At 40.0% G+C, this 27357-nt stretch overlaps 1 protein-coding gene across 1 annotated transcript in view; it reads right to left on the minus strand.

Moving 5' to 3' along the window:
• The window catches only part of SNX24 (sorting nexin 24), a gene marked incomplete at both ends in the record, with an annotated part of 74222 nt that extends 48564 nt beyond the window's left edge, over nucleotides 1-25658 (minus strand). The window contains one exon of the mRNA XM_079548036.1: nucleotides 25599-25658. Coding sequence (XP_079404162.1) covers nucleotides 25599-25658 — 60 coding nt within the window. The remainder of the gene's footprint in view (nucleotides 1-25598) is intronic.
• Nucleotides 25659-27357: the final 1699 nt, after the last annotated feature.

Raw genomic sequence — 27357 nt, forward strand, 5'->3', positions numbered from 1 at the left:
CTTAATAAGTAACAAGAACTTGAAGTGACAGAAACACTGCAAAATCTGTAAATACAAAAATCCAACTATATATTTATCTTATTGGATGCAATACACAGAGGAAAAAAGCAGAAGGATATGGAAAACTGATATGATCTCAACAAGTTTGGTCAACTATACAATTCTCTTATCCCAAATCTTACTATCACTGTGCAGTGCATGTAGAATTACAAGAGATTTCAGAACTACTGCAGGAATAGCTCTAGAAACAGTTTTAAAAACACCATATCATATTAAGTGCAAGACTGTAAGCAATGGAAAAATGGAATTTTATAGTCTTGATATAGCAATTTTCAGAGTATTCTGAAGGTTACAATACTCAGAGGGTTCATACTGGACTATGAAATATCTAATCTTACCAGTATTTGCAGTCAAATAGCCATAATAAAGTAAAAGTGATTTTGTAAAATAAACTTAAGAAATTAATACTGAGTAGACTCATTTAAAACTGAAAGCATCTTAACACACAGGAAAGCACTATGTTATAGAAGATCTCTCATGCTGACTTCTAGAGATCTTCAGTAACCATTCTCAAGGTATTCTGAGTCCACACATGTAAGACTGCAGTTGAAATAGCTTTCTCCTGTCTAATTACTTCCTCCCCCTCTCCTCCCCCAAGTCAGCCATCACCGTTTCTTCCCCATTAAAAGCAGTCACAATCAGATCAGAGACAAAAGTCTCACTTAATAGCAACACCTTGACACTGCTCTTCTTGTGGTCATTATTCTACATACAAAACATTTCTCACTTGCAAAAAGAACAACCTTGCCTGTGAGTTGATGAGTCAAATTAGAAATTAATTCAAAACCACTTTCTGATTCAAAATAAGAATCAGCCTACACAGAACATTTGCAGCAGCCTTCCTTTCATCACAAAAGTTGCAAGCTCATCATATCCAGTAAATGAATTTAAGTATGCTGGCAGAGCAGCAATTACTGATTCAGCATCATCTGCTTTGCGTTCCCCTGCACTTGTTGCAAATGTGTATGGGCAGATGAGCAACTAGCCTATTCCTCCTATATAAAACAAAGATAATTCACTCCAAGTAATTAACAACATAAATGATAGGTAGAGGCAAGACCCAACACCTGAGAAAACAGGAATGCAGTTAATTTACAATGTTTTTCCTTGGTTACTCTTAATCCAGGTTCATGCCTTTCTCAGAAAACCTGGTCTAAGCCTTTCAGCTGAGGAGAGCTACTGCTGGAAACTCCTGTAAGAAAACCCATAGAGATGAAGAGGAGATATACTCCTGAGAGTCTAAAATAAATACTACAGAAGTCAGAATTCTGACTCTGAGATCATGCGAGACACAGTATGAACATGGCAGTATCACAAGCATCCCTGCTGAAGACAAAATCTCCTGTTTAGCAGCAGGGGCTGCATGAAAAATTCTTAAGGCTGCTCACAGCTGAAGTATCAAGCTGAATTCTGAAGCTTTCCTTCATGCAAACTGTGTTCCATTGAGAGGGGAAAAACATTTTAAACATGCTAATCTTCTTTAGGCTGTGAAACCTTAACCCTCATCTTCTAAGCAGTTTTGCCAGCGGTCAGGACAGCAAGAATGGAAGGCTACCAGGTAACAGTGATTGCTGTCATGAATAACTTCAAGCACAGATCTCATGCTATTTCACATTACTAAAGCCAAGATTTTTTTCTTAAGCACATTTCATTTTACTGTTTGCTTTCTCTCCAAAATCAGCTTCCACGTTTTCCTTCCTACGAGACAGCAATTACGGTAAGGAAGCCTATGTTTCTTAAGGAGTAAATCAACCCTTAAGACTAAAAGCCAAATGCTATACTCTTTCTTCAACACCTTAAATGTCAACCGATTACAGAAACTTCCTAATTTCCCAGAAAATTCTGCTTGGAATTTGAGCTATAAGTTTCTTACGTTAAAATTGGAACAAAAGTCCATTCCTAAATACTATAAATGCAAAACTGAATACCACTAACCTCTTTTTATTAACAACTATGACAGCCAATGCCTTGTTGGAATCATGAAGTATAATAAAAATTTCAAATAAGAATAAAACTGCACACTTCATTTAAAATTCATCACAGTGGAATACATCCGTTTGCTTTAATCCTCCACTGTCAGTTCTGAAAGCCATTTCAGAACTACTTCATAATTAAACTAAACCAAAACAAACAAACAAAGAACTGACGACACACTCCCAAAGCTTTGATCCTTGCTTTTCTAACAAAAACCTGAAGTCACTGATGCAAGGCAATTATTTGATGAAAGAGTATGCTAACGTGAATGGAGACTTTCCCCACCATGTATTTCTGAGGACAATATTTTCAATACTTATTTACTCTTCCCTTATTTTAAGAGCAGGTAGTACCCAAGACTTACTATCAAGACACAAGAATAAAAGAAGAGGTCACTTGTGAGCAGACCATTTAAAATACTTCATCCTGTGCCCTGTAACACAAGAAGGCTCTTTTCTCTTCAGTATTTTTGAATTATCTGACTCATGTACAAGCCACAATCATCTTGCTGCACACTTACAGAAAATGAAAAATCTTGTCTGAAGCAATACCAAATCATTTATACACAGCAGACATCCAGCTGTCATTTCTGTCAATCCTAGCAGCACACCCTCTCCCACACTTCTCTCTTTAGTCTAGGTGAGCTGTCAAGTTCCTAGTTTCTGACGTGTATTTGCATCATTCAATGACATCTGACAGTAGTGAAAGGCCACAGAAAACTGCTTATTGATCACAGCAAAACTAGTTGACGGAACAGATGAGGTTGTATCACAGAAATGCAGCCACACTCAGGTGATGACATTTTGCTCCCTTGTATATAACTGCTTAATGGAATACAACTTCATTATATCATGCCACTAGTACTTAAAGAATCTCACAGTTCTCATGAGTGTTTTGTCTATGCAGTGATGAGGACAATCTATTTGTACTGGTACCAATGTATTATTAACCTGATTTGCTCATGAACACTTGCAAGCTACCAGCCAATGTGTCCCGATGAATACACTAAGAGACACTGAAGACTCAATCTTGCCAAAATTTAATTGAGCTGACCTTTTAAAAAAAGATGGAATTACCATTTAGTGAGCCAGATCTGCTCAAGATTTACTTCTGCAGAATACTGTGCTGCTTAGTAAAGACATTTTAAATGGCCATTTTTGTGCTTGGGACTGGTACAGTTTCCCAATGGAAGGGATAACTGATCATTAGTATTTCAGAGGTTATTATATCAACTTGCATGAGAGTCTTTCAATCTATATTGATTTAAATGCTGAAGAGTTCTTGGACAGCAGCTCTCCACACACGCTGTCCTACAGTGCCCTACAGATAAAATATCCATTTTCTTATTTTTATTCCCTTCTTTTCGTCCACCTTGAATAGAATCTCCCTATCACCATAAACTTATTTTGCAGAGAGTAATCTGTAAGGACTTAACTGTACAGACAGTCCTCACAGAATCTATATTAGCTGTATAGATGAAAGACTCAAAGCACTCAGGACAAAGTGAACTGCAACAATGTAAAATAAATGCCAGCATAATAACTGAAGAACTTTAAATCACAAAATCCTAGGTTTAGGCTGATAAATGAGAAGAACTCAGAAGAACTTGCTCTTCATTTCATATCTTAGAGTGGATGGAAACAAGTAAGTCTTTGTTTCAAACAAGAAAAACCTAAGGGAGAAAAAGATGGTCCAAGAGTCATTCTTCATGACTGATAACTGTTGCTCAGCCTAAGTTAATCCATACACTTATTTAACTACTTACTTATAATTGAAAACAGTCTTCAGCAAAGCTATCGGCCACCTCACACACTCAAAATTACTTCTGTTTCAAGAGGAAAGAAAGACTCAGCTCTCAGAGGCACTTCTTTCCCTTGACTTTGAACAAGCAGCATGAGACCAAAGGATGACTAAGTCAACGTCACACACTACTAAAGAAATACATGCCTTAAGAGTATCAGAGAAATGGAACTGAATAACTTAAACAAATAGGATGCATTCATGATTTTCCTTAGCAGAAACAACTTGGACAATCCTATTTACCACATATAAACAACAAAGGAGGAAGATGGCAAGAGTCTTGCTGTTTTCTGTTTCATCGAATCACTCAAACCTCTCTCAGACAAAAAAAGATTAATGGTAAGCATGTTCTCTTCTTGGTGCTCTTGTAACTTAAGTACTGCAAAAAATCTAGAATAATTTTGCTTTGAGAACAGAGAACATCTTGGAGTAAACTGAAATTTTAAAGGCCATCTGGCTAAGTTTTAATCAACTTCGAGATAGAGAGCAACTACTTTTCCCACTCTAATGAAACTTCCCAATTTCATCTCCAAGGGAGCAGGGGGGAAAGATGTACACACAAAAAACCGCAGCACTACAGCTCTTCAGAGCAGCAAATGCAAGACTGTTTTTATTTTATTAACCCTGGCAAAACATCTTTTTCCCTTTTAGTTTTTTCTCCTCTCAGAAGGTGAATTAACCTCACGGAAACTCAGGAAGAATTTCAATTGGTGCTTATTGCCTGTAACTGAAAATTTCTGACTACAAGCTGACAGTTACAATGACTCAAAAATGAAACGAAATATGGAATGTTATCAAATGGTTTTCGAAAATATCTTCAACATTTTTACACATCTAGCTCAGCATACGTCTAGCAATAACTGTCATCTCAGATATTACGGCCAGTGTCAGCATTTATTTGCACATGCACAAAGCCATACATATTTAATATGTACAGATCTAAGGGGAAATGAATGATAAAAAAAAATAAAATGTATTCAACGTTTGTGATGCTGAATTTCTGAATAGCAAATCCTCCGTAATCTTCACAAAGTTAGAGACTACTGACGGTATACAGATATTTTATGTATATTTAAGAATTATTTTATCTATATTTAAAAAGCTTTTTAAAAAGTCATTGCAAAAATAAACAAAGAAAACAAAGACGAAGAAGTTTTTTACATTTCTGCCAAAACATTACTGCATAAACTTTTATTCTTCAGAACTCTACAGTATCAGGAAGAATATCTTTAGACAAGAAGTCACAGACAAATTACATTTTGTCCTTTCCAAGTCTGGCTCTTGTATGTTGTGCTTATACAGAAAACAGGAAATTCTCTTCATCTCAGTTATCTGATACACATAAATATGTGGGCACAAAGCCTCGATGCTTATACTGATGATGGCAGCAATTCATAACCAATTATGAAAAAAACATCAGCCCAAACACTCTTACCAAAGTGAACTTACTTCTAAATTAATGCAACATTTAAACACAAATCTGACTTTTAATTCTAGTGCAAAGTAACTATCCAAAGCACAAGAAACATTCCTGCTTAATCAGTGAACTTATTTTGAACCACCTGAAAATCAAGGATATACTACTTTGTATTTATTCCCAATTTTTTCAGGATTGTAGCAAGTTTTCTCAGGAAAACCAAGAAGCCATGTAGTTCTACTGTAATAGAGAAGGAGTTAAGAGGCCTGGAAACGGAGACTGTATGACAGGCTGTTAACATATGAATCCACGAGGACAAGCAGAATTTGAAAGAGAATTACAATAAACACACTTTACTATTCCAGTCTTAAGATAACGTATGTTAACTTTCAGATGTGATAGCTACAACTTAATCTCTTTTAGATTCAGCTTTTATTTTTCTAAGGCAATTGCCAGCTCCTAACTCCATCATGCAATAACCCAAATTATTTGCTCACATTTAGGACATTACTTTAATATTCCTTTATTTCATTACAGGAAAACATCCATCACGGGTATGTTTCTGTTTTAGAGGAGACAGAATACTTTTTCTTCCCTGTGAGTGATTCACAGAAAGCCCACATCACTACGTCTGACTTCAAAAGACGAGAAACTGACTCTTTATGACAGGGATATATGAACTGGGTAAATGCCCAAGCCATTGCTCAAAGCATGCCTGTAGCAGTATCATCACTTCTTTCCAGACAGGCACACTAAGCTGAAGCCATGATTTTGTTTTCCTTGTTTAACTCAATGGAGTTAAAGTCAAAGTCAAAAGAAAAAGAAGTACTTGCATTCATTATGCATCAGAGGTACCCTTCTTTGTCAGTGGAAAAATACAGACTTTAGTGCCATAGGCTGTTGTCTTTAAAAGGCTGATAATAAACCAAGAACCTAACATTTTAAAAAGGAATCCTGAAAAACACGTGCATGTGATCTCAAACACCTCCATGCTACTTATACACAGTAATTTACAGTTCCCTCTGCTGTCCTGAATCCCAAAGCCTAACACTTGACAGCCTGCATCACATAATTGCACAACATGCCACTTAGGAAAAGGCTCTGAGAAGGGTTCCATCTTTGCACTGAAAGCACACAACTCATGAGGGTCTACAAGAACTTCTGCAATGTAGTTCTATCTTACTTTTGTTCCCAGTTTCACTTTCAACCTTCTTACTCTGCTCCTTGGTAAAATTACTGACTTGTTTATTGCACAAAATTCAGTGCACAAGCAGTAACCTGCCCTCCCTGTCTAGGCAGCTTCAATGTCATCAGCTCTCAGTTACATTACCAACAGTCTGGACGTGGAACTCCTTATGGTGGGTTTTTCTTTTTTGCCTTTTTTATTTTTATTTTTAAGGTTAAGATAGATGAGTGTACATATGCATTTGAAAGTCAAATCAGTTTAAAAAAGATACAATCACTACATCTATGACTGAAGAAGAACACCTAAATATAACCAAGGTTTATATGTATAGAAAATCAGTAGATAAAGAGTAACACCCATTTAAATCCACCACGACACTGTTGTGCTCAGTACAGTGATAAAATACTTCATACTTGCAGGATCCTGGAACCTGCTCTCTATGTCTGAACACACAAATTTGGTGCTCCTGTCTACATCGTTAAAAAAATACACTCTTCATATATTTCAGAGAGAGTTGGGTACAGGTTTCCTCCATGGATGAAGATGCAAAATTAATTCCCTGCTGCCAAGGTCCACCTCGCTGTCTGAAAGCGTCATTCACGATGCTGACATTTTGTCACCCAGCTATTTCGCATCAAAACCTTGAACCCATGGAAAGCCTTATTCAAACTACTGTGGAATAAGTAGTTTTTTGGAAGAAAGAACTGCAGTTACAAGAAATAATATAATCAATCACCAAGCAATAAAACAGCCATTTGTTCTAACGAAACACTGCCTTTTAAAAGAACATACAATACTCTTCCAATTATCACTACTCAATTATCATCAACCACCAGAATAAATCACATGTAGGTCATGTTGATCAGTATGTACAAATGTAACTACTAGAATTACCTAACTGAAACTAATCATCTCAATTCCTAGCACGTCACCAACCTATCATTAAGATGAAGCCAGCAGAATTTTGCCACATATTCATCTGCTGGAGAGGCGGAAATATTCACATATTCAGTTTTCTTAATTTTTGACAAATTTAGGTAATCTCACAGTAGGCCTGTTTCAAAGATCTGAAGAAATAAAAGCATCAAAATGTCAGGCTTAAGTGACCAGACCAACTAGTAGACTTAGAGGCAGAGGGAAAGCTGCTTTTCTTATAAGCTCTGATGATTTCATTGGAGATGCAGAGAACAAAAATCACAAGAAGGAAAAAGCAAGTAATCTCGTGCTACACTAAGGAATTCTTTCACAGAAGTAATTTTATTAGTTCAACTAACAGTTGTAACAAAATGTTATCACCTCGTCAGAATCATTAAATTTTTTATTCAATTCCCATCAAGTATTTATCAGTCACTTGAAGACATTTCTGTGCCTGTAAATTGCCATTTTTTAGAATACCTAATCAACCCAAACATCAACTTAGCAAAACAAAAATACAGTGTAAACAGTGTTGTTCTCTTTTGCCAACTGTTTATTCCCCTTCTCAAAGCTATACAATGCCCAGTAAAGAGAAGGAAAAGAAGCAAAAATATTCTTCGTTATAATGCCCAAACTACCAATAGAATATAAATCTCAATCAAATAATGGAAAGAGATCATGCATGTGCAAATCTTTCATTCTCTTGTCAGAGTGGAATGTGTATAGAAGTGATCCGCACAAGTTTTTAGATGGTACTCATCAATCAAATTAAGCAAACCTCAGCAGGTACAGAAAAGCATGCAACACTATTACCTAATAGCCTGCTACCTCTTTCTGCTCCAATCTGCTGTCATACCAGAATTACAGAAAGTAATCAGTTTGCTCCTGATAGGCAGGCTCTGAGTGTAAGGACTGTTATTACAGAGAAAACTTAAAAATATGCTCTTACTCTTCATCTCAGTTTTAACCAACTCCATGTGGCTCTTCAGGCTCTTCTGCAGCAATCAGAGCACTGTGACTTACCCAAACCTGAACTCTCAGATCTGAGATAGGGCATCAGAAGAGGGTGATTTTGCTGGAAAACAGTGATTTTTCCATAGGTCACTTCAGTGGAAGATGCTTAGTTGCTAAAACATATTCTGAGTTAAGGTTCCTCAGAATATGTATGTGAGCTTCAACAACACGACTGTAGCACAGAACAATGCAGGTACAGAAAACTCTGCTCTTTGTTTAGAAGAGGAGGTCAGGTAAAAGATATGAAAATTAAAAGAGCAGTTTGTTCCATTTAATTATGTGCAATGTATCCCTCATTAAGAAATTCCAGTAATTAAAGTAGTACAAGCAACAAAGTCTTTCCATTTCATTCAAAATTTGATAAATCATATTTGTGAATACATCAAGATGTTTATGTCCGTTCATTCTATCTTACACTCATCTTAAACTAAAGTATTTCAAATCCTTAGCTATAGATTTTGTGGGAAGAAAAGAGATTTTCCTTAATACAGCCAATACAGAAAAGCTGGAAATGGATTTTACGCAGTGACTTGAATTGACCACACTGATGTTGCATGATTAACCAACAGACTTGGGCAGAATACTCACAAGCACCTACTTACTTTAATAAATACACACTTCAGCAAAAAACAACACATGCTTGATATTTTTCCACCGGAGTTGTTAAAAGTGGCCTTAAAGTTTTAATTTCGAGGGAAGTAGAAAACATTACTGAAGCATTCATGTAGTCCACAGATCTGTCTCATCAGATTTTCCAGTGTCTTTTCAGTATTTTAGGGCACAGAAACATAGCAGATACAACCAGAGCCACTTCCTAACCACTCACGTTTTCTTCACGCTATGAAGTTTGACTCTTACAAAGTCAACTGAGACTGCATTAGGTTACACATTCCTTGCTGAATACTTTGCAGTTTTCCCTTAAATCGTTAAGTACTATTTAAGCTTGGCACAGACACTCCCAACTCAAACACAGTAGAATAACGTAACAAATAATAAGCACAATTCTCTTCTAGGATTTATGGTTTAAATATGCTAGCACATGCAATTAAAAATAATGTAATTAAAGTGACTTTACATACCTCCTAAATTCAATGCACAGAGTGACCCCTACCGGTCAGCGAGGCACCTGAGCAAAGATAAACCCGACAGAAAACCACCCCTTCCAGAAACAAATCCACGTGAGTTTATACGGACAAAACTCAGCTAGGAGTATAATTACCTTATTCAAGTCACAGAATTATTGAGGCTAATAATTTAGAAGCAAAAATCCACCAGTGTATTTGATGGAATTTTTAAAATTAAATAATTCTTTTTAATATAAATGAGGAAATAATCAAGAAAAGGACTTGTAAAGAACACTTAGCATATACCTCCATCTTTGGCTGAGAAGTTATTATTACGAGTTTAAACTTCCCCTGCAAAAAATCTTAAAAATGCCTAGGAGGAACAACCTTTAGTCTACTGTCTTTAAACGAAAAATATTTTTATTGTGCTTCCCCAATTAACATTAATACCAATTGCTACAAGAAGTCCCCATAAATTAGATTAAGTTCACTACTACTTATACTATACATAATAGAGGAAGTCGTAGAAGTATCTAACTATTTGTCTAAACATTAGCTGCTTTAACACACAACTAATAACCCAGGTGACCGATAATGGATTCTGCAAGACACATGTTACCTAATATACTCTTTATTCATTTAACAATTAGAGTCGTAGGAGAAACAGTTCAAGATCTTAGCAGCAATATGAGTATGCTCACAGATTAATAAAGAAAAATAGGCTTTTTATATCAAGTATTGAATGTTCACTTTTTTTTTATTAAATAAATTACATATTACAGACATACACACACAAAAATTCAGCACTCAACTTGGCTCAAAAGCAACCTGGAAACTGTAAAGCTTGAACCAAGTGTGAATTCTCAGAGCATTTATGCCACTGTTTGGTCTCCATAAATGTTCAAGCATTTCTGAATGTCAGTGGGTGCACAGTTTCCATATGGGGGAATTCAGATCCAGCCTCTTGCTTCCTAGGCTCTTCCAGGTCAGACACCCTTTTGTCAGAGCACCCCTCTGCAGACAGCTGTCACACAGCATAACATGTAATGGAATACTGGTGGGAAGGCTCAGCCTCTCCTGCCATACCACCAACATCTGCCTCTGACATCGTGGCCAGAGATAAAAAAAAGAAGAGGCATTACTTTTGGAGCAGGTCTTGAAGTAACAGAAGCAATGCTTATTTCCACTACTAAAGGAAACCTCTGCTGAGAAAGCTGAAGTAACAAACAAAAGCCACTGTTCCAAAACTCCTGCAAAGTAAGGGGAATATTCTGTAGTTGCTGCAAATTTCCACATCAATCCAGCATTGCCCAAGACTAGTTTTCTGTAAGCTCCCAGTATGAACATTACCACTCCCAGAAGCTCAGGACAAGCTGGGACCCGGAGGCAAAATGAAGACCTCTGAACTTCTCAGTGGTCACAGTCTGGTCTACAAAACATGATTTTTCATTTCTGACCATTCATCAAAGTTGCTGAAGTGAACAACTGCAGCCAAAAGATGTTTTTAGAATGCATTCAACCAGTGCTAATTTAGCACGCTAAATCCCTAGAGTCTTCAATAGAAACTCCACATTTTAAAGAGATTTTATTTTTGGGACCTATATTTAAATATTTACAACACTACACAAAGGAGAATAAAAGAAAGGAAAAAAAACCAACAACACTGACATGCTATAAAACATTTAAGAAGCCTGTAACTTGACTTTTTTTTCCAAAACTATACACTGAACTTTGATACTATTTTCACTGTAGTGCACAGAACACTACAATACATCCTGTAAAAATATGAAGTTAGCCATTATTAGGCAATAAAAATATAGCCAAAGAACACTGAGCTTAAAAGTTACACACTCTAAAGTCAGAAAATTCAAGAAATTATGCTGCCCATGTGCAACTGCCCAGCCAGCTACAGTACCAGACATATTACTACATCAGTAAGCTGCTCTGATCAAATGATGGCCTTTTACCTGCTTCTACTTCCAAAACCTGATCTCTGTGTGGCAGTGCAAACCCACACTGTGACTGCAGGGATGTGAGAACCTATTTGGCAAACTGGGGGGTTTCTACATAACTCCTTCTCAAAGCACAACCTCGTGGTAAATCGTCTACTCTGCAGATTTGAATGTCCAAAGAAGTATCTCTCCAGAAAAAGCTATGCAGTTGGCACATACTGAACTCTGGGGTAAAAACCACTCTTGATGACCTGCGTATGTAACAGTAATCAAAATTAAATCTGTCTTGTCAGATCTCTCCAAATAAGTCTGTGCTGAAGTTGTTTTCAAGATAAAAATTTAATACTGTTTTACTTAAGTGCACAGGTGATCCAGCACTGAGGCCTTCAAACAGCTGACAGTCGAAGGATATCAGCCACTACACAAGCTACCTAGCTACTCCCTTGTCTGTCCTGATAAATTGATCAATCACTTCCCAATCTCTTCCGTAAATCTGCTGGAGATTTGTAAATGGAATTGTGTTTCAATGTCTACAAGCTAGAACTAAGAACTGTTTTAATGCAGGTGGTAAAAAGGGGCTTCCATCATACAAATTTTGCAGCTGATGACTGAATAAACACTGACTTTTTTTGTCTGCTTATTGTTCTGCCCAAAATAATCTCACTGTTTTCCTGAGAAACACAGAAATTGCCTGCATGAGATACAATGAAGATAGACCTTTTTTCTCAGTCACCATTCTTGCTAATAACAGTGATTCTGAGCACTTCTAATTTGGTCAGCGTCAAACACTGCCAATGCCAAGGATAGCAGTGAAAGACAAGTGCTTATTTAGTGTTTAGACCAGAGGCACATCACCATACTCCTGTACATCCAATATTTGCACTGGGTCTTCTATTTTAAAATACTAGCCCTGTAGGAACTACAGAAGACTCTTTGATCATTTCCTTGCTGTTAAGGGGGAAAAGCAACATCTAAAAATCAGCAACAAGTAAATTACTGACACTGAGAATACTGTGAAGCTAAGCTACCTGGATGTGCCTGTCTGCAAACAGCAAAAGGGAACTGGAACGGCAGATCCCAAAGTGCTGCTTTATTGCCTTGTTCTACACCTCTGAGGTATGGCAAAATACATGGTCCAAGGTTCAATGAAGCATACCAGTGCTCAACAAAAGGCATACAGGGTGAAGCAGACAAGAATCTCATGAAAAGCCATGACATAGTGCCTCCTGCATAAGGTCAGAGACAAGGTCTGTACTAGTAGGGAACATGTAAGAAACATCACTCAAATCAGACAGCACAAACCTTTAAGCACCAAAGCTAGCATTGGCAAGGAACAGCGCATCCATGAAGTCAAAAATGCATTAAATGCATTAAGCAAATGCAAGATTAGATCATACCTTCAGTAACTTCTGCAGATAAACATATGCAACGCAGCAACAACAGTCGCTGTCTCAATTCCCCCTGAAGTACTCTTTTACTCTCAAAAATACAACTCTCTGATCAACTCCTGAAAATTCTTGGTAGCAAGTGGCACACACTGTTTGTACTTTGATCTTTAAGTTCTGTCATTAGGAAACCTGAAGCCTCATAACTTCCAAACTTGTATAGTTCACCTCCATGCCTCTTCGGATGAGACAGGACTGAGGTGGAACACACCCATTCTTTCAGGTATTAACTCTAGGAAAGGTTCCTGTGTGGTTTTCCCATCTTACAGAAACATGACAGTACCCTTTTTTTTTAACAAGAGAGGGCAAAGGACTGTACAAGTGTTGGACAACCAGAGCTTCCTGCCTTCCTGCCACTCCTGTCCTGACTCTGCTTTGTGCTTCACAGCAAGCCACCAACTCCCCTACCTCCTCCTAGGTTGGCCACTTGGCAATCTGAGCACTTGAAGAGGATAATTTCCACTTTATGGTGAAAATTATATACAAGAAGAGGTGCTCGGAAGTAGGAGTGTAGCAACAAATTGTTGTAGTTTCTTGATTAGCTTAAAGATTGATAAGTTTTCCCCCAGTGGTCTGTATCTGCCATACTCTACGTATGTACACAGTTAGACACAAATACACTCCGTCCCATTCTTCACTGTTAACGATTTTTAAGTCTGAAGTGCTAAAGAAGATTTACTAAAGAACAAAAATGCTTTACTGAATAGTATTAGTGGTGTTCAAAAAAGGATAAAACATCTGATGTAACAAGTCTGCCTCAAAACGTAATGCTACTTAAGAACAGAAAGAATGGCTATCCCACAGGAAGACCTTCAGCAAACCAAAGACATTTCTTTTCCTGCCTGGAGAGCCAGAGATGGAGCAGCTCATGACTATTTCAGCAACCCTGCCACTATGAGAACCTCTAACACTTTCAAAGGGAGAAGAACAGAGCTACTTTGGATGAACTCTCAAGAGCTGTTTTAATGATGTGCGTATAACAAAACAGCTAGCACTGTGCTTTAAAAAAAAATAATAATCATACCACAACAAAACTCCATGAAATAAAAGCAAAACATTTTCAAAAGTTGGTATACCTCACGCTGGAAAAGAACTCTTCCTTCTTTCTGTGTACAGTACGAACAGTGGGCTCTGGCTGTAGCCCAGAACCTCTCTAAGAAACTGTGTAACACAATAGTATTTTTCTGAGTATATTTAGAACAGAAAGGGAAAAAATGCAGGCTCACTGGAACATTGTGCTTAGCTAAACAAAACTGCTAAAAACTGTTGAAGCTGAAGGAGGAAGGAAATGGCAGACCTGCACAAATTTGCTGGGGGGGTGCTCAGAGTTACACTGCTGTCAGGAATTCCCTAGGTAAAACAAACAAACAAAAAAAACGGATTGTGCTCAAGCATTTTTATAAATTCCTCAGAGATGCCATGAATATTAATAAGAACATTTTTTTAAAACAGTCTGTTAAATATTAAAGCATGTGCATGTATGCCATACTAATGTACAACAACTGATTAAAATTTGCCCTTCCCACAGGACTCAGTAACACACTCTTTTCTTCTGCTCTTCAGAGAAATTCTTGTTAACCCAAACTAGCATGTTCAAAATAACAAGATTCAAGGATCTGGCAGTTTTTTAGAACAGATTACTGACATGGTTTTGAATGTTTCTCAGATGAAATCACTAACATTAACACCTTCACATTAATCGATTGGTGTCAGCAGAATTCTGGTGAGCTATGCTGCAGGCTCCAACACAGAAGTAGTAATCAATTTAGGAAGTCAGCTGAAAAAAAAATGATGCAAAGATCAGAGTTGTCAATGGCAAAATAATCTCATCTCAGTGGTGTCATAAGAAGAGTAAAAAAAGTCACACGTTTATTTCATAATGAAACAAAACTACTCTAAACAAAAGTTTAATTATCCAACAAGTCACAAATAGCTAATTAGGATCTACGGATAAGTTCTTCTGAAATCTATATTCTAAATCATATTTATCCAATTTCACATCAGATACATTTTAGAACAAACTGTACAACCATTTTTTTTTATTCTTTTGTACACAGTGTTGAAGATCATAACTCCTAAGAAATGCAGTGATGTTGTTTAGAGATTACTAAATCTCCAAATAATTAATATTTGGTTAAACACTGTGGAAATAAAAATGGAATGAAAACAGTTTACTCCCCAGAAATCACAGAAAATTTTTATACCTAAGTACTGCCTTCCCTCTGCCCCTGCATGAAGGAACAAAGCCACAGATTTTTTGTCCTCACTTTCCATCCACTAACAGCTTTTAAGCACAAATAATGTTTCTCTCTTAAGTTGCTAAATTCTTGGCTCTGCTGAATTAGCAACGGAGTTCTTCCCCAGCGGAGTACTGAGGAGAGGGGTGTTAAATACTATTGAAAATAGGGTTCCCATTTCTCCATACTCTGTTTGGCTATCACCATCATGGGAGCTCAGCCATGTTACATGCCACAGAGAGCTACCTGACACAATCTGTACTGCATTCTTTACCTTCCACAAGCAAACCATCAGAATCTATTAAAATTACTTTGTGCCGATAGCACTAGAGACATGACAAATCACAGGCCAAGAGTCAGATACCAAAGAATGTGTCTCAGGGCATCGGGGCCAGGCCCATTTGCAAGCAAATGATATTGTGTGAAGCTGGCATGCTCAGTGCATGACAAACTGATGCAATTTCAGCACTGTCGGAGAAGGTGGGTGAGATTTCTCTGATGCTGGCTATGGTTAGTGTACAGAATTGTGCAGAGTTCCCAGATTTGAATCACTTGGGGCTGAGAGGGCTTCACTTGACAAGCCACAAATAATTACACTACACTCTTTCTATTGTACTCTATTATTTTGCCTCTTATCTGTAAGCTTTGAGCACTCACGAACAAGCAAGGTCGCTTCTATTTTGACCATGATGCAACAAAACATTGCTCTTTTCTGATATGATAAATAAAACGCAGCCCTGCAGACTAAACATTTTTATCAGGTTCATTTTCCACTTTTATAAGCAACAACAACTTTGGGAGCTTGTTAGCAGAGTAGAGGTTGGAAGCAACCATGCAAGTTCATGAGCTTTTCACTTAGGAGTGTGATACAGCTATCTCGTTATAGTAAAATCCCATTTGAGAAACAGGGTATTAAGTTCTTAGCCTTTAACAGATAACAGTTGTATCTGTGATTACCTTAAACAAGTTTTCATCCCCTTTCAAATCAGCCATTTTTGACCATTTAGTTGGCAAGTAGCATGCACTAGTTGTGAGCGTGTAGCATGTTGCTGGTTCCTTCCCAGGCACCAAATCTATTTCCAGACTGAAGTAACTGCATTTTCTGTGGAAGTCCACAAAATGTGTTATTCAAACACCTAGGTAGCCAAGGAAGTTCAGCATGAGCAGTATTATCTTGACTATTGGATTTAAAGAATAATGACATTCATGATTATATCCACATTAATAAAAAAAAAGAAGAACAAAAGAATAAGCAGAGGTGCTCAACACTAAAACAACTAAATTACATCACCTTTTCCTACTTCACAGAACATTCCATTTTCAGAGAAAAATGCCCTCTTTTTCCCATGGATGAGGCGAAAATCAGACATATTTCAGATTTTCAAATTACCAGTACTAAAGTATTTAGTATTTACCAGTATTACCATTACTAAAGGATAGTAATCCTTTTTCTTTTTTTTTCAGTCTTAAAACTGTTTAGAGTTTTCTAAAGCTGAAATTAGCATCTAAAAGTAAATTAAAAATTCAAATGTGAATACTAAAATGCTTGTAGAGACAACATGCTTCCTAGAACTGTTTCTGATTCCTATTAATGCATTCCACTTACATTTTCCTTCCATACAGTAGCAATTATGTGCTAAAAGAGAAAATACTAAAAGACCTCTGGACTAAAAGTGGTGAACTTCAAATATCCTCTCCTACTTTCTCTCCAATTCAGGCCAACATAAAGATTGTCTTGTATACTTATATACAGAGGACTGTAATTGTCTTCTCTTAACACTCCTGGCAAGTTCTCACCAAGTTCTTTCTTAAAACATCTAAAAAATGTTCTTTCCCTTTTCTCAACTGATTTGAAAAAAGTTTAGCAAAAACACAGAAGAAAGAACTCTGCCAAGGGAAGGCAGAACTGAAAATACCAGAAAACCACATTGTGATGTACAGGGGAGATAGAGAAGACAAAATATGGTATATTCAGCCCTACTTCAGAGTGTACTTGAGCCTTGTAACCTGTGCAGAACAGGACTTCTTAGAATACTCACATGAAATGGCAAAAAGAATGAACCACTACCAACCACCTTTTATGTGCTCCACACAATGAACAGCTTCTGATATTTTCAGTTCTATACAAAAACAGATGCTTTGAGTCAGTACTGCCCTTCCAGGCTCCCACGCTATGACTTAAAATCAGAAGCTAAGTCTTGGTATTTTTCAGGCAGAACTTAACTTCAATTAAAATTTAACGTTTAAGTGTTCTCTGATACATGTTTAGAAATGGAAGGTTTGGGAATTTCATGTAGCCTATGTTGTTGCAGAATACGTTTTTTCTTCAAATTTGTAAAATATAGAAAGGCAATAGGCTATTACATTTTGTGAGTCTATAATGTCACAGTACCGAACTCCAAATCTGTTTTACAGTTACAAAGCATTCAACTCCAAATCCGTTTGGTGCTGGTTTCCCTGAATATCCATTTCTTCACAGCTCTCAAACAAAGCAAATATTGTTAAAACATTCTCTGACATTAATACAAATCTATTAATGCTTTAATTTATGACTAAAATGAAGACATGCTTTTCTGTTTCCATATCTCTAAAGGACAATAAAGTTAGACTGAAATTATCATCACAACTTGACTGCAAAGCAGATGTGAGACCAAGTAGTCCTCTTTCTGGAAAGGGCTTATTACTGAGTAACAAGAAGGCAATCTAAACCCCCCAAAAAAGAGGAGGCTTGTGGAAGAGGTACTTAGCTGAAGTGCACATGGTCACTTTTCCATAAAAGCAGTTCCATGTAATCAATATAAACTTGCTTTTGATGAATTGATTATTTCACCACACAATCAAGACTTTCTTTGTCCTTACACAGGAGGTGATAGGAAAGCTTTAGATTTCACTATTTTCCAATTTGGAGATACTGCAGCACATGAGCACCCTCTGCTCCAGTTCAAAAAGCAGAATCAATTTTTAAAAAGCGAATCAATTACAGGGCAAGATAAAAAATACATAAAATAACAGAGATCAGTAATCCTTATCTCACAGTTTTCAGGTCGCACTGGTGGGAATAAAGACCATCCTAACTCTACGCTGTTTCCAATACACAAGTCAAAGCAGTCAAACGCTAAAGCTACAGTTAAGGGCAGGCACTATTTTTCACAACACCTCATTGGCATACAGCTACCACCAGCGTGGCTACTCCCCCTCAAGCAGGAATTTTCATACCATGCAAGCGATCTAACAGCTGCCACCTAGAGGCCACGATCTTAACTGTGTTTCACCAACACAGATCCACCAGGTTGCCCAACCTTCTGGCTTGCCTGGCACACATTGAGTAAAGAATGAATTCTCTCTGCCTGCATTCAGGCAGGTCACTGCAGAAGCACTGCTGTCTATTTATTTCCATGGAAATGACAACCAGGAGCAAAACAACAGTACCTGATAGAGCAAATTCTCAGCTACAAAACATTTTTCAATACAGTCACTATCATGAGCTATACATTTTCACCAGCAATGAACAAGAGCCTGCATGCCATGCCTGTAAAAATCTGTACCAGCAGTAGTGATCACTTTTGCTGTCACCCCTGCTGAACAGCACCAACCTCCCTCACTGTGCTCACATCCACAGTTTGGCTTCCGTAAACATTCAGCAAAGTGTTAGTCAGAGATTTTTCATGAAATTTTACTCTTCCTTTATGTTGTCCTTCAAAACAGCTCCTCCACCTGAGCTGGGAAATGGTTTTAAGTTGAAGAAGGGGAGATTTAGGTTGGACGTCAGGGGGAAGTTCTTTACAGAGAGAGTGGTGAGGTGCTGGAACAGCTGCCCAGAGAGGCTGTGGATGCCCCGTCCCTGGAGGTGTTTAAGGTCAGGTTGGACGGGGCCCTGGGCAGCCTGGTCCAGTATTAAATGTGGAGGTTGGTGGTCCTGCATGTGGCAGGGGGGTTGGAGATTCATGATCCCTTCCAACCCTGTGATTCTGTAAAGCAATTCAATGGGTTTCCTGCACGTTTTGGAGGTGAGACTGCTAAGGATGGAATGGAGGCTCCCCTCTGCCAGCTGTGCAGAGATAGAGGAGAGACCTGAGTACAGACAGTGTTCTGCCCCCATTTCTATCCCAGCTTATTTCAAATCCTGGAAGTATGCAAGCATCTTTTTCACGCTCCAAGTTCTTCATTTAAAACAGAATAACATACAACATGTATTAGTTTACATAATGTGAATTGCTTATAGCACTGTATTTAGGTAGAAATAATAAGACTAAAACAGACTGTTCCAGGAAAGAGTATCCTGCAGGTAGGATATTTGTCATCAGAAAATCCAAGGATAAACAGCTTGTTAAAAGACTTCATACACTTATCCTTTCATTTCCCATTAAAAAATACAATTGCACCTTCAAAGTAAATGACAACGCTTCTGCTTTGTCATCAAATTCTTCTTTCACAGGGCTCTACAAAATGCAGTTTTAGTTTTCCTCAAACCACAGAAATCTAAAGCTTGACAAGAAGTGAAAATGAAAAGCTGATAGATTTCCTCACTCAATTCTTGTAAAACCGTAACACAGAATGATGTTTGCTGACAGTAAGAATGACCAAAGTGCTGTCACTGGAAATCCTGCATTGCTGCATCTTCACAGGGGCACTTAACAGAAGCACTTCCACCAACAGACAGCACAGCACTCCCAACAACTGCCTCCTGGGTCAGCCAGCTTCCTTAGCCCTCCTCAAGAGATTTTTCTGTAACTCATCCCAGAGTCCTGAAGGAATTGGCTGATGCAGTCGCCAAGCCATTCTTGACGATGTCTGAACAGTCATGGTGGTCAGGTGAAGACCCTGATTTCAGACTTAAAGAGAGGAGATACAGGTTGGATGTAAGGAAGAAATTTTTTACGCTAAGGGTGGTGAGACATGGGAAAAGGTGGTCCTGAGGGTTGGTGGATGCACTGTTCCTTGAAGACACTCAAGGACAAGCTGGACAGGGCTCCGAGCTCCTCACTGAGCTGTACATGTCCCTGTTCAGAGCACGGGAGTTGGACTAATGACCTTTAAGAGTCCCTTCCGATCCTGACAACTGTGGTTCTGCTCAGCAAAGGTGGATCAAGACTGACCAAACTTTGTCCTCAGTAGCCTATTGAGTAAGAAACACAATGTGGTCACTAAGCTGCAGTATAAGTTTCATTGACTTCCTTCCTATTTGCGAATTCCAAGACGGCTAAGACTTAAAGATAATTACTCTAAGAATCACTGAGGTCTATATATTTATAAATCCTTTAAGGCAGCCTGGTCTGGTAGTTGGTGACCCTGCACATAGCAGGGGGGTTGAAACCAGGATGATAATTCTGATCCAGGGACATTCAATGTTTCTACGATTCTATGATTCCAGTGATCAAAACACTGTTTCAGTGCAGATAAAGCTTACAGACTCTCAAAAACACCCAAGGTACTTTACAGTCTTATAGGTTGTACCTTGCTTCCACAACATTTGCAACACCAGGAGCGATTCTGGGAGTAGTAATAAAGTGTTAATTAAAAACACTGTAAGCACATGTGTCAGTCAAGTACGACCTCTGCTCTAGAACACGTTTAAATGTATGTCACCTTGACCAGCAGTACACCACTGTAAAAATTTTTTGGTCAATATAAATCAAATGTACAGTAATATATTCAGTAAGTTTCCTAGCATCTGAATCAACATTAGAAATCTAACTAGTATTTATTATTCTGTTATTGACAAAGGGAGCATATTTAAATGATAACAAGAACACACGGGTGTCATTTCGAAGTTAAATTGTTCCCTAGGGATATCCTTAGTAAGCGTCTGCATTTAAAGGTCATTCACTGCCAAATTATGAACAATTGTTGCATTTATTAGCACAGGCTCAATAGTTTGGAAGCTAGTGTCATCAATTTAAACTGACAATGAAATCTAATTGTCCACAAGGAAAACAGACATTTTCCTTACTCTGCTGCACCACTTTATGTATACACAAAAATAAAAAATAAAACAAAAAAAAAAAAGAGCAGAAGTGTAAGATTACTCTAGATTTTTCGGGCGGGAAAAAAAACTTTCACGGTTCTGTACAAGAGAAGAGCATTCTGGCATGAGCCCTGAAACAACGACAGAAAGCAACCCAGCTCTTCATTTGTTCTGTTGAGCAAGCACCACCTCAAGTGTTGCATTGCAGACTTTTGCTTCATTTTATTTGTACTCCCTTCTTTTTCTGAATCAACCTGGAAGCAAAAAAGCAAGTTGGTATCAAGCTTCCTCACAGCAAAGGATGAACACTCTCCTTTCCAGGCGGTGTGACAGTGGCAGGATGAGTATGAGAGAAAACAGATCCTGCTCTGACAGATAAGAAAGCAGAAGGCCAGAATTGCCAGGGAAGCACTATGAGCCTGCAGAGCCACCCACAGCATGCAGGAGGCCACCACCACCACGATCAGTAACATCTCTAAAGCCCTCTTCACCGCAATGGCCCATTGATAAGCACAGAGCAGAGAAGATGCCCTCTATGACCTCCTGGCACACTGCTAGCAGGGAACCCAGCAGAGCCATCCACATGCCTCCACTTCCATCGCGCTTTTGCACCATTAGATCACATTGCCTCTGATAATTCTTCATTTCAGTCACACCAGGGAGCAAGTTGTCACCTGTCCAAGACCAGCTGTGTTTAGCAGCCCTTCTGTGAACATTATCATACTGTTTTAAAGGTGAGTAAAATATGCAAGATTAATGATATAAAATAATTGAAATCTAATTATCTATTACATTTAATAGAAAAAACACCATTCACTCAGATATGCTACAGAGCCCCAGGATAGCAACCATCTTTCATTTAAAGGCTATATTTCAAGGAGATTAGGTATGTAACAGCATCCCTTTCTTATCTCAACTTTTCTAATTCATCACACCTAATAGCTCAGAAGTGGTGAAACGTCTACTTAATCACAAAGACTTCAATGCTCTGCAAAACCCATACTTTAGAGCACAGCTCTGAATAATAACCCCACTGTGGGCCATCCCAAAAAGAGGTTACATGGTCTGAACTTCTGGCACATTTACATGTTCCAACTCTCCAGGTGAAATTTTTGTTCAACAAAAGATAATTGTTCTGTTACTTTTTTCCTCTCAAGGAAATCTCTCTTCCTATGAAGTATCTTCCTACCTCGAACAGAGCTCTCATCAGCCTCAGTTTTGCTGGAAGGAGGATTTATGGTGTCCTCATTTGCACCGGCCATGAAGTTCAGGTCTTGGTATAACACTTAAACTATTTATGTAGATAAATAGCTCCAAAAGTAATGCCTCTTACTTATTTCCAGGGAACCTACAACAAAGAGCACAGTAACGCTGTTTGATAGAGCAAATTCTCAGCTACAGAACACTCTTCTTCAACACAGTCACCACCACCAGCAGTGCACTTTTGCCAATGATGAACAAGAGCCTCCACACTGAGCTCATAATAATCTGCACTAGTGGAGATGACCCACTGTTTCACAGCTGCTATAATGGCTTTGGTGCTATGAAAATGCTGCCCACACAATCCATCACCCATTGGCTGAACAGACAGAAGTCAGACAGCACCAAATCCAGACTATAGAGCACATGTGGCAGGACAATCCAGCAAAAGGTTGTCACCACGCTTCATAGTCTTTAGACGGGTAGACACCTGATGTTACCATGTTGCAAGAGAAAGGTTTGTCTTCCCTGGCATGACTCTGGAAGTTCAAGCCTTCAGCTTAGCATCACAATGTAGTGGTCTGAGTTGATAGTTTTTCCATGTTCCAGGAAATTCACAAGATTCATCCGTTTCCTGTCCCAAAAGACAGTGCATGTCACTTTGCCCCAAGGGCTGCATCCTGAACTTTCCTTTCAATAGGGAATTCAATATCACCACTCCATGGGCTGCCATTTTGACTGTGGCTTGTAGCGGTGACACCATGTCTTGTCAGTGGTAATGATGGAACCCAGGAAACTGCCACCTTCAGCCTCACATTGCTTCAAAAGGTCCTAACAAACTTGCATATGGTGCTCTCTCTGTTCCTCTATAAGCATTCATGGAAGCCACCTGGTGCGAACTGTGCGATATTCCAGAGTACTCACCATAGTTTCCAGCACACCGAAGCCTAATATTCAGCTCCATACACAGCTATCTGGTTATAATCTGCCAATGTATATAGTCTGAGTGGATGAGATGATCAAGATGCTCTTAATTTCGTGGTGTGACATTTGTAAGTGGCCATCTGGAATGTGGCTTGTCTTTCACATCACTGTCACTACTGCTGAAACACACTGCCCACCCCTCGCTGTGCTCACATCCACTGCTTGGGGTCTCTGTAAACTTCAGCACATGTCAAGGAATGTCAATGGGTGCCACTGTTTCTGCATGGAGGAATTCAGTTCCACATATATGCTTCATATGCTTTTCCAGTTCTGTCACACTGCTTCTCTGCTGCCATCTGTCACATGGCAACATGGAATGAAATACTGGTGAGAAGGTTCAGCCTCTGCTGCCGTATCACCACCATCCACCTCTTAAATCATGCGCCAACATCATAAAACAGGAGGCAGCCCTCATAGTAAAACACCATGTCACTATCAGGACTGACTTCCATCTTCTTTGCCACAAATATGCCTGACACAGAGGAACTCTGCCTACACATTTTAGTATGGTTTCATATTCAGGTAAACCCTAGAGCTGATCCAACAGTTTACAGAATGATTTCTTTTCAATGTGATGTTTTGTAGAAATTCTGACTCATCACGTGATAGAAGAGGTAAGGTAATCACGCAGGAATAATCATCCATCTCTACTGAGCTAAAAGCAGGTTTCAGTTGCACGAGCTTCAGTCATTGCTGCTGACCAGAAAATAACAGTGTTGTAAATTTTTTTTTTTTCGAAATTATTTCTATGGTTTCTGGATAGTTTCATTTCTGATTTTCTCTGATGCTTACACAGCTTGATGCATGTAAAATGAAGGAACAGATCCTCTGGGTAGCAGGAGTCAGACTGCAAACATTCAAAAAATACTAACTCAAATATTAAAAATATATATTGCTAGAAGAAAAAAGCAAAAAAAAAAAAGCAATTATTTGTGTGCCTAACTTGCACATCCCTCTGTCATTTCAACCAATCAAGGGACATTTATTTGACAGAATCACCGAATCGAAGAGTGGCCTGGGTTGAAAAAGACCACAACAATCATCCAGTTTCAAGTCCCTGCCATATGCAGGGTCACCAACCACCAGGCCAGGCTGCCCAGAGCCACATCCAGCCTGGCCTTGAATGCCTCCAGGGATGGGGCATCCACAGCCCCCTTGGGCAACCTGTTACAGTGCATCACCACCTTCTGCGTGAAAGACTTCCTCTTAATATCTCACCTAAACCTTCCCATTCCCCCTTTTCCTATCACTATCCACCCTCATAAACAGCTGTTCCTCCTCCTGTTTATATGCTCCCTTCAACTACTGGAAGGCCGCAATGAGGTCTCCCCAGAGTGTTCTCTTCTCCAAACTAAACAAGCCCAGTTCCCTCAACCTTATTTCATAAGGGATGAGGGACGTGCTGGATTCCAATTGACTCTGCCTGTTTTAAATACTCAGCCATGTTTTACAGATGATCTCATACTCCTAAAGCACGCTGCAGGTCACCACACGCACTCAAATTTAACAAAGAGGCAGAAGTATAGTTGTGGTCACCCTTCCATCTGCATGCATCCAGAATGGTCTGCAAGGCTGAGCTGTTCTGCAGGCCCGGACATCTCCTGCTCATGCACACTCCTGCTCATGCACACTCCTGCTCATGCACACACAGCACTGCACATCCTCCCTGGATCTCGGCACAGGACTCGTTCGGTGTCAGCACAGATCCCCACGGAGGCCCAAGCAGGAGGAGCACCAGCCGTGGTACTCACAGACTGTTGGCCAAACGCAGGCAAAACGCTGCCGAAGTTCTCAGGTTTGCCTGGAGGCTCTGCGGCAGAAGATGACGACCCAACCGTCAGCCAAGGGAAGGGCAATGACGTCCCTTACTCGCATCCGCTTTGATTTAATCGATAAGCGCTGCGCCCGAGGAAGGTACAGCTTTGCACCACGTCGGCAGCGTCACGGAGCCGAGCGCAGAGCGGTAAGAGCCCGCACAGCCTGGCACGGTTCTGCTCGTGCCGACAACGCGGAGCGGCACACATCGGGCGGCAGGAGGGAAGCGCTCCACGCCATTCACCTACACGGAGCCGCTCTGGGGGACGCGATTCCGAACGAACGCACGTGAGGAAAGAAGCCGGCGCCGCCTGCTTTTTGCAGAACGCTCCGAGGCGGCGGCCGCTGCTGGAACCCGCCGGGACGGGGCCGCTCCCCGGGCATAGCGGTGCCTTCGGCTGCGGCAGCACGACCGCCGGCCCGGCTCCGAGAAGCCCGGCTCCCTCCCTCGCGTCCCCGCCTGGACGTGCCCCCTCCGCCCCATCCCAGCGCGACCACCGCAGCGTCAGTCGGCCGGGTCGCAGCCCTTCGCGGGCGCGGGCGGCCCCGGCCCGGGGCGGCGCGGCTCACCGTGTAGCCCCGCTCCAGCTCGCTCTCCTCGTAGCGAAAGGAGGGGATGTACACCTCCATGGCCGCCCGGCGACCGCACGCCGCTCCGCCGCGCTCAGGCCCGCGGGCACCCGACGAACGCCGCCGCCGCCGCGGCCATCTCCGGGCAGCACGTGACTCCGCGCACGTGACACCGCGCGGGGCGGGGGGCGGGACGGGACGGGACGGGGTGCGAAGGGGCGGGCGATCGGGTCTGACGGGGTTAGACGCGGCGTCAGAGGGTGCTTGGAATGGAGAGGAGGCTCAAAGCTGAGAACAGTTGCCTGGATGACAACGCTCAGTCCAAAACATAACGGAGGAAATCGAGAAGCGCGGGAGATTCCAGTGATGGGCAGGAGAGGCTGCGGCCATGCACTGTTCCCTCACAAGCGCGTACCTGTAGGGCTCAGAACCACGTAGCTTTAGGGTGCAGAGCCATGCACCTCTAGGGCTTAGAACCACGTACCTGCAGGGCTCGCACTGACGTATCTGCAGACATCAGTGCAGTTCCTGCAGGGCTCACAGCGCCTGGAAGCACAGCAGGATGACAGAAAGCTGTTTTTATCTCCATTTCTCCATGTTTTACTGCCAGGTAAATTTAAATGTGTTTTTCTCTAAGCAAAGACCTGTGGCCCAAAGAATTCAGTACAAAATAAAATGCTGTTTACTAAGAACAAGAAGGAAAAAAAGCTAATCCCAAACAATGTAAGTACTTATCATTATTGAAAGCAGTGTGAAATCAAAACTAATATCCTTGGACATGTGCACTGTGCTGCTACGTGCTGCTCCTGCTGCTATCGGGATAGCGCTGTGCTGCCTTGCGGTAACGGTGGCTCAAGAAAACAGATTTTCATCCCCAGTCCTACTTGGTACTTCTTTTGCTGCAGGTGTCAAGCCCTAGGAACACAATCAAACCAAAGGCATTGAACAAGGAGTTTGATTTTTCCCCAAGGGAAACTTTATTATAATCATCCCAAGGAAAGACATGCCATGTATTAACAGTTTAATTGGGCCATTAAATCTGAGCATGCTAAAGAAGAATTATCAATTATCATGCTATTGTAACTGTAAGTTTCTGGTTTCAGGCTCCGTTTCTGTTCTCCGAGTGCAAAGTGGATGAACAATTTGAGTGGTGCAATGCATTTGCACTGATGAGAAGCCAATGGAAGAATTTCACAGGAGGGATATTTGTGGTTGTTGGCAATCTAATAACCAGTAATTTCAAAAAGCTGCTTTTCACCCCTATGCCATATAACTTATTGACAAAGAAAAGTTTGAGACATTAATCTGGTTTCAAATTCAATAGCACATAATAGAACTTGTGACTGTGCATCAGCCAGGAGGAACAGGGAAGATTACATGTTGAGCTGCATTCGAACGCATCAATATGCTTTGGAATGTTAAACGCTTAATTTGAACAATAGATCATCATTAGTTTGTGTATCTCTAAAGTTCCACGGTAAAGTTCCAAGAAAAAACATGATTTCTCCACATGGTTAGCAGACCAGGGACCATCTTCCTACCTCATACTTCGAGAAACAAAAATTTAAGAAACTGGAACCCATAAAATGCCATCAATGTGAGTAGAAAACCATGCAAACAGTTTGCTAACTATTCAGGTGCTACCAGAAAGCTGGCATTGTGTAAATTGACGACCAGACAGACACTGGTATCCTAAATAAACAGTAAGAAGTCAAGCATCAGAAAACTTCATGTAGAGAAGCAAAATCTGTTTACTAAG

The sequence above is a fragment of the Tetrao urogallus genome (genome assembly GCF_951394365.1).
Source record: "Tetrao urogallus genome assembly, chromosome: Z".
Lineage (NCBI taxonomy): Eukaryota > Metazoa > Chordata > Aves > Galliformes > Phasianidae > Tetrao > Tetrao urogallus.